Consider the following 15,294-nt stretch of genomic DNA (forward strand, 5'->3'; position numbering starts at 1 on the left):
AAATCATATGGAGAAAAGCTATTGTTAAGTTCAATGAATTGTGTTTTATTCATTAATTATGTTTTAGAACCATGCATTATCTTCACAAAATGTTACATGTTTTGTAAAACACAATTTGTGTGCAATCATAATTTAAAATAAACAAATGATTAGACCCTAGCAAAAGGACTCCCCTGAAGGTCGACACTAGAGTTTTCCTGCAGCCCTAGTTGTTACGCAACCTGATAGAAGGCCCGTTTGTACAGTCTCGTTTTTGCCAAAGCAAATAAAGGACAGTTGTATATACAAACATAGATATTCATTAAAATACTGGTAAAAAAGGTCCAGTTAAATTCTTGGTGTTTACGCCTAAATGAAAATCTCCTATTTACATATAAGACTGGAGTACAGCACATGAGCAACACCGGTGATGAGGTTGTGGTTGGCGAACTCGAGGATGAGGAGCAGGATGGGGAACTCGCTGTGTCTCTTCTCCACAGTGGACTCCTCACTTAAACCCATCCAATGTAGCAGCAGAGTCTGCATGGCTTCTGGGAAAAGCTCTGTCACTAGTTCCTCAGCAGGTGGCAAGTCACTAATCCGCTCAATGTGCTGAACTTTAAAGTCCTCCACTCTCTGGCTGATGCTGCCGTTGGCTGCGTGAAACTGCTGGCCTAGCCACCGTCCTACACCACAGAGCAGGGAACTTGAATACACACTGCCCCAGTCTTTGGCCTTTAGTAGGGCTATGACCGTGTCTGTTACATCCTTTTCTTCTAGATTCCCATTCATGTACCGCTCAATGTTCTCCAAAAGCAGCAAGATAGTCTCCAGCTGCTCTGTGTAGCTGTGAGTCACAGAGGAGAGTTTGTCATCCAAGCTCTGTAATTTCTCTCTCACTGTCGAAACAACAAGTTGGCTGTGCTCTGTTTGCAATGTCTGTTTAGGAGAAGAACAGTAGTCGTGATCTGCTGATGCATCGACTGTTTCACTGCTATATGCATCCATCGATTCCCTACCAACCTGGCGATGCTGAGGTTGTGACATTTCCCTCCTGGATTCTGTATCCTGCAGGCTGCTGGGCGGAGCGTTGTCCAGCTGCACACTGAGGCTGTAACTCGTTTTCAGAGGGCTGTCATTTATCTGGGATTTCCAAACATCCTGCAATGTTAAACAGTAAGAAATAAAAAGATGCATTGAAAAAAGCAAAAATATTATGTAAAGACATTCAAAATGCTTACTGTACTGCACCTGGAAGTTCTCAAGCACATGAAGCTGCTCCTGCTTACTGTACATCTCGAATGCTACTCGGAAAAGTCCCTGAACGCTGTAGAACCAGAGGCTGTTGTTTGCAGTCGATACCTTCAGCCCATGGAACCTGAACGCTGCAACAGGAAGACAACAGTGTTGTGTATTGGTGTAGGGGAAGTCATTGCAACACATTTGTGCTGCTAATTTCTCCTTTGTTTACCTGAGGAAAAATGTATTTTCGTTGCAAAGCCTTTCTTGGCAAACTTGGCATGGTATCTGGGATGGTTCTCTGTGCGAATGTCTGTGTTGGAAAACAGATCAGCGCCTAAAAAGAGAGGAACCACTGGACTCTGAAACAGATACAGAGATGATACAAATGATGTCGTTTGGTGTGATATTAACATCAATTGAGAAGTAATCCTACTAATAAAATGCATTTCAAAAACAGACAAGATTACAGATAACTGTCAAGTTGCTTTACAAAAACCAGGGGTGGAAGATGTAACTTTTTTACTGTAGTAAAAGTAGAAATACCACAGTGTAAACATACTCTGTGACAAGTAAAAGTCCTGCATTGCAAACATTACTCATTTAAAATTACAAAAGTACTAGCATCAAAATAAACTTCAAGTACCAAAAGTAAAAGTCCTCATTATGCAAATGAGGCCATTTCAGAATACTATATATTGTATATTTTGATTATCAATATTGATGCATTCATCTGTTATCAAAGCTGGAAAAGGTGCAGCTAATTTGAATTACTTGTATGTTGCAGGGTAGCTTGTTTTACTCGAGGTGTAAGTAAAGTCTTATTTAAGTGTTGAATATAATTCAAACCATTAATAAAACATTAATTGACTAAAGGTATTATATAAATGTAGTGGAGTAAAAGTACACAATTTACCTCAACGTAGCCAAAATTGAAATACTAGAGTAAAGAACAAACTCCTCAAACATGTACTTAAGTACAGTACTTACAGTAAATCTACTTAGTTACTTACACCACTGACAGACAGAAGCCTGCACTGCAGTAACACTCACCTTGTTGGAGCAGTCTGTCAGTCTGAACGATGTCAGATTCACCAGCTGAATAAAGCGAATTTTTCGAGAGCCCCCGTCCCAATGCGGTAAAGCTAAGTGGGTAGTAGAGGGGCTCGACATTGCTGGAAGCAAGGGAAGCTTCTCAATCACTCACAAATGTCTCTTGTCCCGTAGAAAGACTGATTGTTTCACCATTATACTGCACACTACAGTAAAGTAACGACATTCAAGCGGCGTTAACAGGCAACAGGCAGCAACAAACCGAGATGACTGCCGGAACAGGAATTAAAGGGTTATTTCACGCCCATAACTTTGTCTTAAAGGCGAAAGCAGCGGCGATTGCACACACTGTGCACTGAAATGTTCTGAAAAGTACGAAGTGTGGACTTGTACTTTCAAATATAATTACACATTAATGATCTGTAATGTGAAGAGACCTTAGAAGCAACCAGAGTTTATTCTCCTTGTGTTGGAGTGATGTAGCCTGATATAGTATTCTGGGCTTAGAACAACACCATTTGTCGTCTGCGTATCACGTGACATGAAGATAACCAATGAAAAACGATTAATAACTGCTTTCACCTCTGAACCTGGATCCGTCCTGCCTGCACCACAGTGTTGTAAAAAATGGCTGAAGTTGATTTCGGCGACAGTGAGCTCTTTGAGCAGCTCGATGAATCTGCACCGCCGACCGTCCCCACGCATATTCGCTTCACATGTAACGATGAGGAAGAACAGGAGGAGACGAGCCAGCTCTCGAGTCGGCTTGAGGAGTGTGATGACCACATCCAGAGACTCACCGAGGAGAATATCCTTGTACCAGTGTGTGTGTTAGCTCTGTGGATGTAGCACAAGCTAACGGCGGCTAACGTCGGCTAACGTCGCTAGCCTACTGTCAATAACCAAAACAGAAAACGCACAACCCATACATGTACGCTGATGGCTATTTTTTTTTAGAATGTCTGTCTAATTCCTTAACTCATTGATCACATAAAGGTTTGAGAAGGAAACTGAACATCATGGCGCGACCAAGGTAATTGTGAGCTGAATAGTTAATGCGCCAAACAAACAAATGAAACGAAACTCAACATAACAATCATGTCATGGTGTTTCCCATAGTGCACACAATTCTTTGTCTTGCCAACATTAAATGGAACATTGATTGGAATTTAATTTCAGATTGAATTATAAATTAATTGTAGAATTATATTTATATTGACCAATAGTATTTATATGTTATACATCTGTAAGTGTGATAGGCATTATGAGATGTTTGATGATTGTTATGTGTGTCACTGCCCAGCGACTGCAGATGGAAATGAGATTTAAACTATAATCTGGCATATAGCATCTCTTCTCTTTTTGAGATTCATCCATTTTTATGCATGGTCCTTGTGCAATAAACATATATATAATAATAACAATAATTGTTCTTTCTCTTTACAGCGGCATGCATATTGAAGATGCCAACATGGACGGGCCAGCTCTTCAAGTCCTTTATGCAAACAACATTATTTCAAAGTAAGCAGTCAAATGTGTTCATTGTTTCACTTCTGGTTTGCATGGTATGTTTTATCACGTCTGTCCTAGTATGTCCATCAATGGTTAAAGAATATAACATTTCAGAACAATGTCTGTCTTTTTATGTGTTGATGCATCTATAATTTTAATATTAAAGTTGGGGGTAATTTCAATTGCTTTATAATAGTGTGTTGTTTGATTGTTTTATAAATACTTCATCGTTGATCATATTTTCCATAACTAGTCACTCAATTGATAAAATAAGAACAATAAGAAGAATTTATCCCTCTGAGTAGAATTATAAAGTTACATCAAATGTAATTACTCAAGTAACTCAAAATTGTACTTTAGTGTAGTGCTTGCATGTATTTACTTAGGTACTGTTCAACACTGCTGTCAAGTTGGTGTGATGGTACAACAATTCTGTTTAACCATGTTAACACTATTGCTAAAACACATTTGTTTTACGTTTCTTTTGTTTGGTTTTCACACATTGGGTTATAAGATAAAAGTACAGAATTTCTATTACTTTGCTGTGTGTGTGTACCTCATCGTTAAAAAACTTAAACTATACACATCTTCCCTTTTTTAGGCAATGTCGTCAAGAAATTGAAGATTGCATCTGCAATTTGATTTTGAAGCACCAGAACCCGAGCAATGAAAAGAGAACATCCATCATTCAAATGAAACCTCAGGTATTAAACAAGAATGTGTTTTATTGTCATTAATATCAATAGCGTTATGAACCTATGTTAAAACATGTTCTGTCCTATATGAAGAATTCAGCCTTTGCTATGGATGAAGATCTGCAGAAGTCTTCTTCCAGCGCTGTAAAAAAAACAACCGAAGCCTTTAAAGTGAGTATTTACTGTAATTTACAGCAGTTTGAATATTGCATAATGTATAACCCTTGCAACACGGGAAAGAGAATTGGATGTTTGAAATAGATTTCCTGCTAAGTTAACATACATTATGTTTCTTTTCTAGGTGGTGGGAAGTGTGTTATATTTCACTACCTTTAGTGTTGACAGACTTGGACAGCCTCTGTTAAATGAAAACCCCCAGCTGACAGATGGATGGGATGTTCCAACGTATCTTTAAGAATGATAAATTAACAGTGTAGTCCGTTCACTTGTCTTCAACAAGGGATCAGAATATTCTCTTTGAAGTGAAGATGTCCTGATTTCTACCACTGGTAGAATAAATATCAAAGTGACAATTCTCTTTAGTTTTCCGAAAAAGGAAACTTGTAGCTTATACTTTTAAACAAACACGATAACATTTCCTGAATTTTTGTAAAGCTATCAACAGGTTTTCAACCAAGTCGTTGGCACAGATATTGAAATGAAAGAAAAAAGGTATGTAATAAAAATGTATTTAGTTTCTGTCCTTTGATTCTTCTTTTGTTTTTGTGTGGCATATACCTGTATAACGAGTCCATCACTCATCTGTTCATCGTAGACCCAAGTCAATGTGTTTCAACTGTGCTTCGAGTGGTCATCAGCTGAGAGACTGTCCCAAGGTAAGAACAAGTTAGCATTATTACGATTTGAATGTAAACATGAGTCAGAACTTGATTAACTCTATTTATACATGTTAACCTCCATAGCCCAAAGACATGGCTGCAATTAATGAGCGAAGAAAGGAGTTCAATCAGAACAGCAACCAGTCCATGCAGAGCAACCAGCGGTACCACGCTGATGAAGTGGAGGAACGCTTTGCGAAATACAAGCCTGGAGTCATGAGGTAGGCTTTTTAGTTCATGCCCAATAGACACAACTAGGGCTGCAACCAGTGATTTCTATTTGTATTATTTATTCTTTTTTGGTGAATCTGCATATTGCTTTCTAGGTTAATATTTGGTATATTAAGTGTCAGGACCTAGTTAAAGTGTCCATCCATTCTTAAAATCTAAGATAATGTCTTCCTACCAAATAGTATTCAATTAATGATTTAGAAAAAAACCTATATGTTAGATCCTCAAAACAGCATGTTCTGCCATTTTGCAATAAAAAAAAATCCTTTAATGATTGATGGATTATCAAAATAGTTATTTTTCTGCTGATACATTTATCGTTGCAGATCTACAAACATTATTTGTACACATGTTGAGTATATTGTTCATGTTAAAGTAAGTCTTGAACCTAAATGTTTTCCACTGTTGTGCTTTTGAACAGTGAGGAGCTGTTGACAGCTCTGGGAATTGAAGGAAACACCCTGCCTCCTCTCATTTATCGAATGAGGCAGATGGGATATCCCCCAGGCTGGCTCAAAGAGGCAGAGATGGAAGATTCTGGCTTGACGATGTATGATGGGAATGGTATGTTTACAATTACATTGAAACAGATTTTTCTTTCAGATATCAAAACATAATAATTTAATTGAGATGTAGAAAGGTTTGACTGAATCTGTGACTATTTTCTTCTGTTTTCTAGTTTCAAATGAAGGTAACACAAAAGACAATTCCCAAAACATCTCTTATGATGTTTCCAAACTGGTGGACTTCCCCGGTTTCAATGTTTCTGCACCACACGCAATGAAAGATGTAAGTCCTACCATATAACTTTTTATTTTTGATGTATCACTAGTTACATTCAAGTTCAGGTATCTAAATGATATTGATATCTTGATTCTATAGATTTTTACGTTATTCTCTCCAGTTGTATCTTAAATCAGAAAAAAGGAAAATAATGGAATAGTGTTTTCAGCATCAGTATCTACTTAAGGACCTACATTTGATCCATATAATTCGTATTATCATTTTCACTAAATTGATATATTATCTACGTGAATTCTTTATTATGAAGTCACTTTGAGATTTATGCGTGTGTACAATGCTCTTTCTATTGATCAAGTCAAAATGTGCTAATCTAACACTTTTTTAAATGTCTTTTTACCTCCAGGAGTTCATGCAGTATGGTTCAATTCCAATGCAGACCAACCACATGAAGCAAAACTATGCAGCTTACCTGTCCAGCAACTTCCCTATGGTAAATATCCTAAAGTCCCTCAAACTTGTTTTTCTTACTCTCAAAACATGGACAGATTTTTGTCCCTTTTTGTTTTTTTAAACCATTACTTCATCTTCTCTCAACCTTGGTTCTTGATGTTGAGGGTAGGGTTTAGGTAGATGCATTACATTTTTGTAAGGTAAGCTAATATTGAACAACATCCTATGAAGTGACACCACTTTTCTTTCCACTATCCTCACGGGGTTTATTTATAAAATCAATCAATGTCACTGTTTGCTTCCAAATCATTCAATGCAAATGAGAAGATATCATATATAAATACCAACAGGAAATATTATAAATAAAAACAATTATAAAAGAACCATCAAAGATAAATAACACAAAATAGGTGCCTGCCTACTTCCAACAGAAACCAACCTGCTCTATACACCAGTCAGTCATGCCTGCCTCTGTATTAACTTTTTGTGAATGAACTGGCACTGATAAAGAGAGGATGATGACCACTGGGTATTTGGGAAGAGTCCTTAAATATTTTAATTCCACTTGTCTTTCTTGCTTACGAACAGCCTGGAGCCACCAGCAACAAGAGGCACCATGAATCAGAGTCATCTCCGCACCAAAAGAAGAGGACGAGGCCCAGTCCTGATCAGAACTCTGACAGGAGCTCCGACATGGATATCGAGTCTGGTAAATGTTCATCTCTCTCACCTAAAAATGGGCTTCACAAATTACATGAACACAAAGTTATCAAACTAAAATGGAAGATGTGTCTGTCTGGCTTTATTAGGATTACATGGCTCTTTTAAAGCACATATCTAATCACATGACAGAAATAGATCTTCTGGAGGTAAAACCAAGCCTCAGAAAGTGGGAAAAAAGGGGGTATATTGACTTTAAAGATGGCATGGTGTTGCTGTCAGACTTACTGGTTTGAGTATTTTAGAAACTGTTGATCATAGTTTTTTGGGTTGTAGTGCTTTATGTTTTAAAAGCTAGATATAAGTCAAAAACTGCACAAGCAATATTGTGCTTTTAACAATGTTGCCACGTTGTAAAAAGCAAGTCTTGTGTTTTCATTTCAAAGCGAAAATTCAGAACAATGTACCCTAACACTTGAATCAGCTTATTCTTCTAATCTTCCCCCGTCTCCCCTCAGATCCAGGAACTCCTTATTATCAAGGCCCAGGTGACTTCCAGTTCCAAACACCACTCCCCCCTGGCTCCCCTTGCTACGATTCTCCTCCTCCTTTACCTCTAGGCACTCCTCCTTCAACACCCACTCCCCCACCTCTCCCTAAAGGTACACCTCCTCCCACACCAACCAACGGATCCCCAGCTCTGCGGAGGCGTAGCTGGGTAGTAGTGGATGAGACTGTACCGGCAACAGAGGATGAGTTGTCATTGGAGGAACTGGAGGAGCAGCAGAGGCTGATTTGGGCCGCCCTAGAAAATGCTGACACTGCCACTAACAGTGACTCTGAGACACCTGTAGTGGGAACACCTGTACCTAGTTCACCAAGTGTGTCCATACCGCATGTTGACACAGAAACGGAGGAGGTGGAAGAAACGATGGACACAACGACACCCGCAGAAACTTGCCCTAGCAGTGAAATTCAAAAGAAGCCCGTGGTTCAAGAGATTAAAGCTCAGAGCCCCGAACCAGTCAAAGCACAAGAAGAAATCCTGCAGAGTCCAGTTCCAATCAAATCCCAGGATGACAGCCCGCAGAGCCCCGAACCAATCAAATGCCAGGATGACAGCCGGCAGAGCCCCGAACCAATCAAATGCCAGGATGACAGCCGGCAGAGCCCCGAACCAATCAAATGCCAGGATGACAGCCGGCAGAGCCCAGAACCAATCAAATGCCAGGATGACAGCCGGCAGAGCCCTGCTCCAATCAAATGCCAGGATGACAGCCGGCAGATTCCAGATCTAGATCCCTCTAATGCTGGAGATTGTGCTTCTCCTCAGCATGACGACAAGATATCCGCTGTTCCTCATAGAAGCAGGTTTGCAGCTGGCATCGTTCAGTTTGAAGATACACCAGAGTACACTGAAGTCGCTGAAGCCACAGGGACATACCTTAAGATCAGAGACTTGCTCAAAAGCTCCCCTCGAAGTATCGCGAAGAAGAAAAAATAATGATGGACCACCTTCATTTGGATCATAGCAGGGATCAATATTTTTTTAACACAAACTTGACCATCTTATAAAGCATGTGTTTAGCTGTTAATTGTTTTTTACCAAGTTGAATGTCTATGCTGTGTATACACATTTGCGCTCTGTTAAGATACGAGGGGGGGGGGCATTAAGGGATGCTGCAACGGAAAACGTTTGTAGGTTTTGACCAATTGGTCTCATTTTTTTCTAGCAGTTGTGTTACTCATGCTGTTAATTTTATTGTATAATTATAAAATGGTCCTTTCCTGAACTGTATTCATTTTAATATTATGCTGTTTAATGGGGTTTTCTATTTTTGTCCCACTGAAATTGCTCTGAAACATTCAGTAAACATGCTTTCAATTGCGTCATTGCTTTATTTGGAACTGCATACCAACAATTAGCATTTTCTCCAGTTTTTTTACAGCTTTCAGAAAGGGATTCATCAGGTGGATAAGCTTTTAACCAAGAATAATACATGATACATTATTTGTTGATTATATTTTGTAATATTAATCTGAATATTCAAAGTAACTCAAATGTGGTAGGGATGAAAAGAAGCTTAAACGTTGCCTCTCAAGACAAGTACTTGATTCAATATAGCTACTGTTACTGTCCGCCACATATTATTTCATATAGTTGAGGATGTTTATAGATTTTTACAAGTAAATGTTATGTCAATTGTTTCTTTCTGAGTGTTAAGTCAATATTCTAAACTGTGTAGATGGAGACTTGCACATACATGCATATGAAATGAGTTGAACATATATGCATACTAAATACCCACATACACCTACATACAGTACATACTTGTGCAAATACACACTCATACACAAGCTTGTGTGTGTCTATATGATATGTCGTTTCTAAACCCTTCCAAAGTAATCTGAAACTGTTTATCTACAGTACACTTATTTTACTTCTCAATGTTTGTTTTATTTCCAGTGGTAATTTCCTTAATGGTCACTTAAAATGTCATTAATGAATATATTTGTTTTCACTTGATTATTTTCAAGAAGATCAAACTAATGAATTAGGTCTTAGATTGAAATCCATTTTCTGCCAATGCGTTCGGGGAAAGCATACTTAAGCAAGTTATTAGTTTAAAGTTGTAACTGTAGATACAAACAAGTTATAACTTTAAATAAATAATAACAATCTCAAAATAACTAATAATATAAAATCTTAAAATACGTTCCTGGCTTTTTTGAGAAGTTATTTTCAGAAAGTTTGTAATAATACTGACTGAAATATTGTTTTATTTTATCACAAGGCAACGTTTTTCTTAAATTGTTCTTCTACTGGTGGGCATCTGCTTATATAGTATCAACAGTAAAGTTTGTCTGGAAGTATTATTCTTTGAGAAACTAAGTGGCAATTTTTGGAGTCTCAGTCATTATTTTTCAGAAAGTTTGTAATAATGACTAAAATGTTGGGGGTTTTTTTCACCACAAGGCAAAGTTTTCATCTATTTTCCTTCTACAAGTGGAAATGTGCTTTACAAGTATTAACAGTAAAGTTGAACTTCTGGAAATGTATTCTGCTGTCTCAGAAAGAGGCAGTGTTTCATCTTACTGAACATAACATCTTTGGGCGGCCCCGTCCTACCGTTGACGTTCCTCCCGTTGGTCAGACAGCACTGGGCTCTGATCCGTCGACGTGCTTCTCTACTTAGCTTAGCGGTGTATTTCCTGAGAAGACGTAGGCTGCACAGCAACATATCAGGTCAGTATTAGCTAACTCCGACGAGGTCATGTGTTCACATAAACTTGTTTGACTTTCCCCTACCGATAAACCATGAAACTCCACGCTAAATGAAACGTGTCCAGGTTAGTGATACTTAAGGTGGTAGTTTTAGCTAGCTAACCTAGCTTAACAAACCCTGTTTCTCTGGGTCGGGCCTCGCAGCTAACGTTACTTAGCAACTAATTATCAGTATTCCAATCTTAATAACAGACTGGGATTCATTTTAGCCGAATATGTGAGTGTACAGTGAAAACAACTAATATTAACAACATTATAAGGAAAGGTGTCTTAACAGGTGACTTCACGTTAATCTGTTAGAAATTGTTACGCTGACTCTCAACTTGTAGCAGCAGTGTGCCCTACTGGAGCTCTGGTGACATTGCGGACACTTTTGGACTCAAGGAATTTGCTTTAGTCGTTTTGCTTGCCACACTGGTCGGGCTATTCCGGTGTTTTGAATGTTACCTCTATAACTCATCAGAAAACAGGATATATGCCTCACCAGGTTTGTCAACTAAGCTAGTAAGGTAAGTAAGCTAGCGGTTATAGTGGTTGTTGTATATTCTCAGATTTCTCTTACCAGATGTGCCACCTCATCGACAGCTCTCAATCCGCTAGCTACTGAGAGGGTACAAGGCGAGGCACTTTCACAGGCTGCTATACCACTGCCAAGACCTTAGGACTTTTAGTTAAGCACTGTACAATTGTGGGGTACTTGTACTTTACTTGAGTATATCCATTTTATGCTTATTTGTACAATTCAGAGGTCAATCATGTACTTTTACTCCCCTGCATTTATTTAATACCTTTAGTTACTTTGCAAATTTGGATTAATAATGTGAAATAAAATCAAATAAGAATTGAGTTACACCTGGAGTAAATTCACAAGCTACCTTACAGTATACAAAGTAAATAAAATGAGCTGCACCTTTTCCAGCTTTGATCACACTAATGCATCAATAATTATGATCAATACATATGGTATGTATTATTCTGAAATGGACCAATCGGCATAATGAGTACTTTTACTTTTGGCACTTTAAGTATATTTTGATGCCAACACCTTTCTATTCTTACATATGTAACATTTTGATTGCTGGACGTTTAATTGTAAGTTGTAACTGAGTATTCCCACACTCTCGTACTTCTACTTTGACTTAAGTACAAGATCTGAGTACTTCTTCTACCTCTGCCTCAGGATAATTGATTTGACTGCACAGGTACACTATCAGTGAAGCAACCGCGCATAAGTAGAGTAAATGCATTTGACAGTTTTGCAGTTGAAAGGTGATACTATTTATTTTAAGCCTTTCTGTTTCGGACAAAAAACAGTTTAACTGATTAATAAGAATTACGTTTTTTTTATGTCGGGTTACAGGCTGGGGAATTTGAGTCAATAACACTTTGAAATTCCGGTATTTCTACTAGTCTTAATCTTCTCCATGTTAAATTTAATCTCAGGCTATATGATAGAACGGCTAACATTGGTGAGGAAGTGTGATTCAAAAAAGTGTAATAATTGGTACACCTAAAAAAACATTATGTACGATTTTACGTAAACTTAATGTTATACAAATATCTCTAGCTGTTCTAATGGAAGAGGCTTTATACGTTCTGGAAAGTCTGAATATAACATTGGTGTCGTAGTGGAAACTTTGGATACCCAACCATATATTTCAGTCTCCTTTATGTCTAACCACAATTGTAAGTGCCAGGATTTGTGTTGAGACTGGCTATAGTTGACATATAGTAGCTGTAATGTAGGTTTAATGTCCGCCTGTTGGCAATGAGGCTCCTTGAAAACAGGTGAATCTGTTTCACAGACACAGAAGACGTAGGATGCTTCAAGCTCTCATTCTGTGCTCATGTCCTGTTGGTGTTTTTCCACACCTTCCTCTGTCAGTGCTAGCAGGGGACTACACAATCATCCCAGCAGATGTTTCCTCAAAAAGGAAGAACCAGAGCTCTCTTTGGCTTGTGATGACAACAGCAGGAGTGTAGCAGTGAGACTTATACCGGTGAATACAAACATCTGCGGTTGTATAAAGGTGTAATAGGTAGCCGTGTTTGTAGACTTAGTCCAGTCAGGAAAAGCTGGACCTGCTGCAAAAACATTCTTTGTACTTTAATATTCTTGATGTCAATGGTTATTATTAGCCTGCTGAAAAACATGATGGAATGAAAGCCTGCTGTCTTGTGTAACAAGTACACCCTCCCGCCTGTTAACAAATACTTGGGAGGCTGAACTGGATAGAGAGTTGTTATAACAACACATGCAAACAGATTCAGTTCACATCTGTATCATAAATGGTTTTGCACTCCTGCAGTCGGCAAGATATGCTTGACTGAAGAATGTGGGTGAGAGTACTGTATCCTATAAAGCCAGTTTATTAACTAGGTAGCAAAGTTATGTAGATATTGATCTGCAGATTTATTTTTGTTCTGCTTTTCCAAACATGCTTTTGAAAATGATTAATAGTGAAATCCTCACAAACGGTCTACTGTTCATATCCTGTGAGCACATACACTTCTGTTATTACCAGCATGGAAGTTGTTTATGTCTATTCAGTCATTTTGAGAAGTGGAGATGATCTCAGTTCTGTTTGACTGACTACCATATATACCCATTTCTATTTGTGTATTGATAACTGATTTTCTACCAGACTACATTGAATTGGGTATAGCTAAGAAAGTTAAAAAGGTTCATTATAATAATGAACTTTTTCTCAAACATTAGTATTTGGCTTTGTCCACCAGATTTACGTGAGTCAGTGCCACAAGATTAACATTACTGCACTGGGAAATTCTCCAGACTAAGTGGGCTGCTTTCGTTCAGACAGAGCTGTCCCATCTTCTGTTGCTGCTCACAAGTTGTAAGCAGGCCTGGTGATGTTCTAATAAGACATCATTATGCTTTTATTGGCTTCAGAAAAATCGTTCTTGCAATATTCCAAAGGCTTGTAGGAGTTTCCCTTTTTATCATTTGTGCTGTATAATTATTATGCATACACTTTAGAATGAACCACGTAGTCTCCAGCAATAGAAAGGCTCTCTCTATTTGGCCTCCCATTGACCTGAGGGCTTAATCAGTATCACTCAAAGGCACTGTGGGAGAAAACTGGAACGCTGCATTTGAACTAGGTCACTGCCTTCACTGCCTTCTGATAGCCACAGCTATTGAGAAATAATGATTAGGCTGTGTGAAATCGTGTCTTCGGTAAACCTACATACTTGAGCTCTTAGGCCCTTACAGGAATGACAGGTATGTTTGTGTGACACCATGGAACAAGCTCTTCATTAGATTTTTACCCTTTGTGAGATCAAATGTCTTAGCTGACCTTTTTATTTATGAAAGGGACTTCCGAACAGGCACCCATATCAAGACATGTTTGTTACTCTGCCCCGGGATCCTTCAAGGGTTTGAAATCAATGATTATGCTACTGATAGAGAATAGTGAAACCATTTAGCCTGATATTATCCAAGCTGTTTATACACTTTACTTGCATGGCTGAAGCACAATTCAGGAAGATAAGTGAAATGACTGTTAAAGCTTGAATGGCATTCAATGTGTAACAGAAAATGGCTCGGTTAAAAATAAAGTAACTGGCACAAATTGGTCTGAAAAAGCTTCGTTTGTTCCACAAACACTGATCTCTCAATCTATCTAAAGGGATGCTTTTGGATAACAGGCAGGTGCACAGCACATTGAATCTAATTACTAAATACAGTCATTCGGAAAACTCTTTGGTACCTTTACTTATACATATTTTCCTAACATATCAACATTTGTTTTCATGTTTTCTACCAATTGTAAGGTTTAATTATGATGCCATCATTATCGAGGCAAGTTAAAACACATACACATTCCAGTAATTGTCAGGTCATGTTGTTGACAAACAGGCTCATCCTCGCTTTAGATTGCTTGTGTGTAGTTTGCTTTTATTGACTGTGGTCACACACACAGTCAAGCATGACACTCGGTGTGCTAGACCTTCTGTGCACCTGGTCCTGCAGAGATTATGTTCAATCACCTCCACTGAGAGAGCTTGAGATGCTACAGATCTGACAGTCAATTAAATTTGCCTGAAACTCAAAACCTGTCAATAATATAATCAGCAGTTGTTTGATTTCATTAAGGCCATTTCATCACAATGTTACAATAAAGCATATTGCCAATCTGCCGGCGACAGGGGCACCATGCTTTAATCCCACATTCAGACAGTTTTCGTGGTGAGGTAATCTGACAAACAGGATAATCTGCAGCTGATGGTGGTCTTGTTACTACAGTAATCCTGTTTTTATGAAAAGCTGCTAACCAGACTTACATGAGTTTAGATGCCAGAATGATGGATTGAGTGAGAGCCTGCTTGGGGCTCTGCCTGTATATTAAGGTTAAGGTCACAGATGAATAGCTATTCAGAAGTTCATGATTGCATAACATCGACTGGCCGGCCTTTGACAGGGTATTTTTAGGTCTTGCCTGTGACAGTGTGTGCTGAGCAGCTTGTTGTCATAGCAGAAACAAAATGCCACCATTAACACTGCACGAAAAACAAAGTCAAGGATCATGACTTGAAGGTGTATCTGTTGTATTAACATGCATATCTCCAAAGGAAAAGATTG

General features: G+C 38.4%; 3 protein-coding genes and 1 long non-coding RNA gene across 8 annotated transcripts in view; 2 read left to right on the plus strand and 2 right to left on the minus strand.

Annotated features, from left to right (window-relative positions):
* Positions 1-34: 34 nt before the first annotated feature.
* LOC117451937 (uncharacterized) lies at positions 35-2,678 on the minus strand. Its single transcript, XM_034090314.1, has 4 exons — positions 2,272-2,678; positions 1,451-1,580; positions 1,231-1,364; positions 35-1,140 (listed from the first exon to the last, which is right to left on the minus strand). The coding sequence occupies exons 1-4, from the start codon at positions 2,389-2,391 to the stop codon at positions 364-366; spliced, it is 1,161 nt and encodes a 386-aa protein (XP_033946205.1). The 5' UTR covers positions 2,392-2,678; the 3' UTR covers positions 35-363.
* A 185-nt stretch (positions 2,679-2,863) lies between these two features.
* zcchc8 (zinc finger, CCHC domain containing 8) lies at positions 2,864-9,290 on the plus strand. Its single transcript, XM_034090311.2, has 14 exons — positions 2,864-3,079; positions 3,262-3,304; positions 3,718-3,792; positions 4,385-4,487; positions 4,572-4,649; positions 4,780-4,883; positions 5,094-5,150; positions 5,254-5,314; positions 5,402-5,538; positions 5,970-6,112; positions 6,228-6,337; positions 6,696-6,782; positions 7,331-7,451; positions 7,921-9,290. Exons 1-14 carry the CDS (start codon positions 2,899-2,901, stop codon positions 8,904-8,906), a joined length of 2,286 nt encoding a protein of 761 aa, XP_033946202.1. The 5' UTR covers positions 2,864-2,898; the 3' UTR covers positions 8,907-9,290.
* LOC117451938 (uncharacterized) lies at positions 4,533-10,623 on the minus strand. The gene is made up of 4 exons (XR_004552742.2): positions 10,533-10,623; positions 5,217-5,304; positions 4,809-4,887; positions 4,533-4,620 (listed from the first exon to the last, which is right to left on the minus strand). It is a non-coding gene; the product is annotated as an uncharacterized lncRNA (long non-coding RNA).
* The window catches only part of clip1a (CAP-GLY domain containing linker protein 1a), a 29,615-nt gene continuing 24,877 nt past the window's right edge, over positions 10,557-15,294 (plus strand). For 3 of the 5 annotated variants that reach the window (XM_034090307.2, XM_071204421.1, XM_071204422.1), the window contains exon 1: positions 10,557-10,649. The gene's annotated coding sequence lies outside the window, so the exon portion shown is untranslated. The remainder of the gene's footprint in view (positions 10,650-15,294) is intronic. The other 2 variants (XM_071204423.1, XM_071204420.1) reach the window with 2 other exon arrangements.

The sequence above is a fragment of the Pseudochaenichthys georgianus genome, chromosome 9 (assembly GCF_902827115.2).
Source record: "Pseudochaenichthys georgianus chromosome 9, fPseGeo1.2, whole genome shotgun sequence".
NCBI classification, from domain to species: domain Eukaryota; kingdom Metazoa; phylum Chordata; class Actinopteri; order Perciformes; family Channichthyidae; genus Pseudochaenichthys; species Pseudochaenichthys georgianus.

Excerpts from the sequence above, each read along its gene's own strand:
- LOC117451937 (XM_034090314.1), bottom strand. The coding sequence starts at position 2,391 with ATGTCGAGCCCCTCTACTACCCACTTAGCTTTACCGCATTGGGACGGG. Across the intron at positions 1,581-2,271 it reads TGACAGACTGCTCCAACAAG|AGTCCAGTGGTTCCTCTCTT; the intron begins GTGAGTGTTACT and ends TATCTGTTTCAG. Across the intron at positions 1,365-1,450 it reads GAAAATACATTTTTCCTCAG|CGTTCAGGTTCCATGGGCTG; the intron begins GTAAACAAAGGA and ends TTCCTGTTGCAG.
- zcchc8 (XM_034090311.2), top strand. The coding sequence starts at position 2,899 with ATGGCTGAAGTTGATTTCGGCGACAGTGAGCTCTTTGAGCAGCTCGAT. Across the intron at positions 4,650-4,779 it reads AAACAACCGAAGCCTTTAAA|GTGGTGGGAAGTGTGTTATA; the intron begins GTGAGTATTTAC and ends TTTCTTTTCTAG. Across the intron at positions 5,539-5,969 it reads TACAAGCCTGGAGTCATGAG|TGAGGAGCTGTTGACAGCTC; the intron begins GTAGGCTTTTTA and ends GCTTTTGAACAG.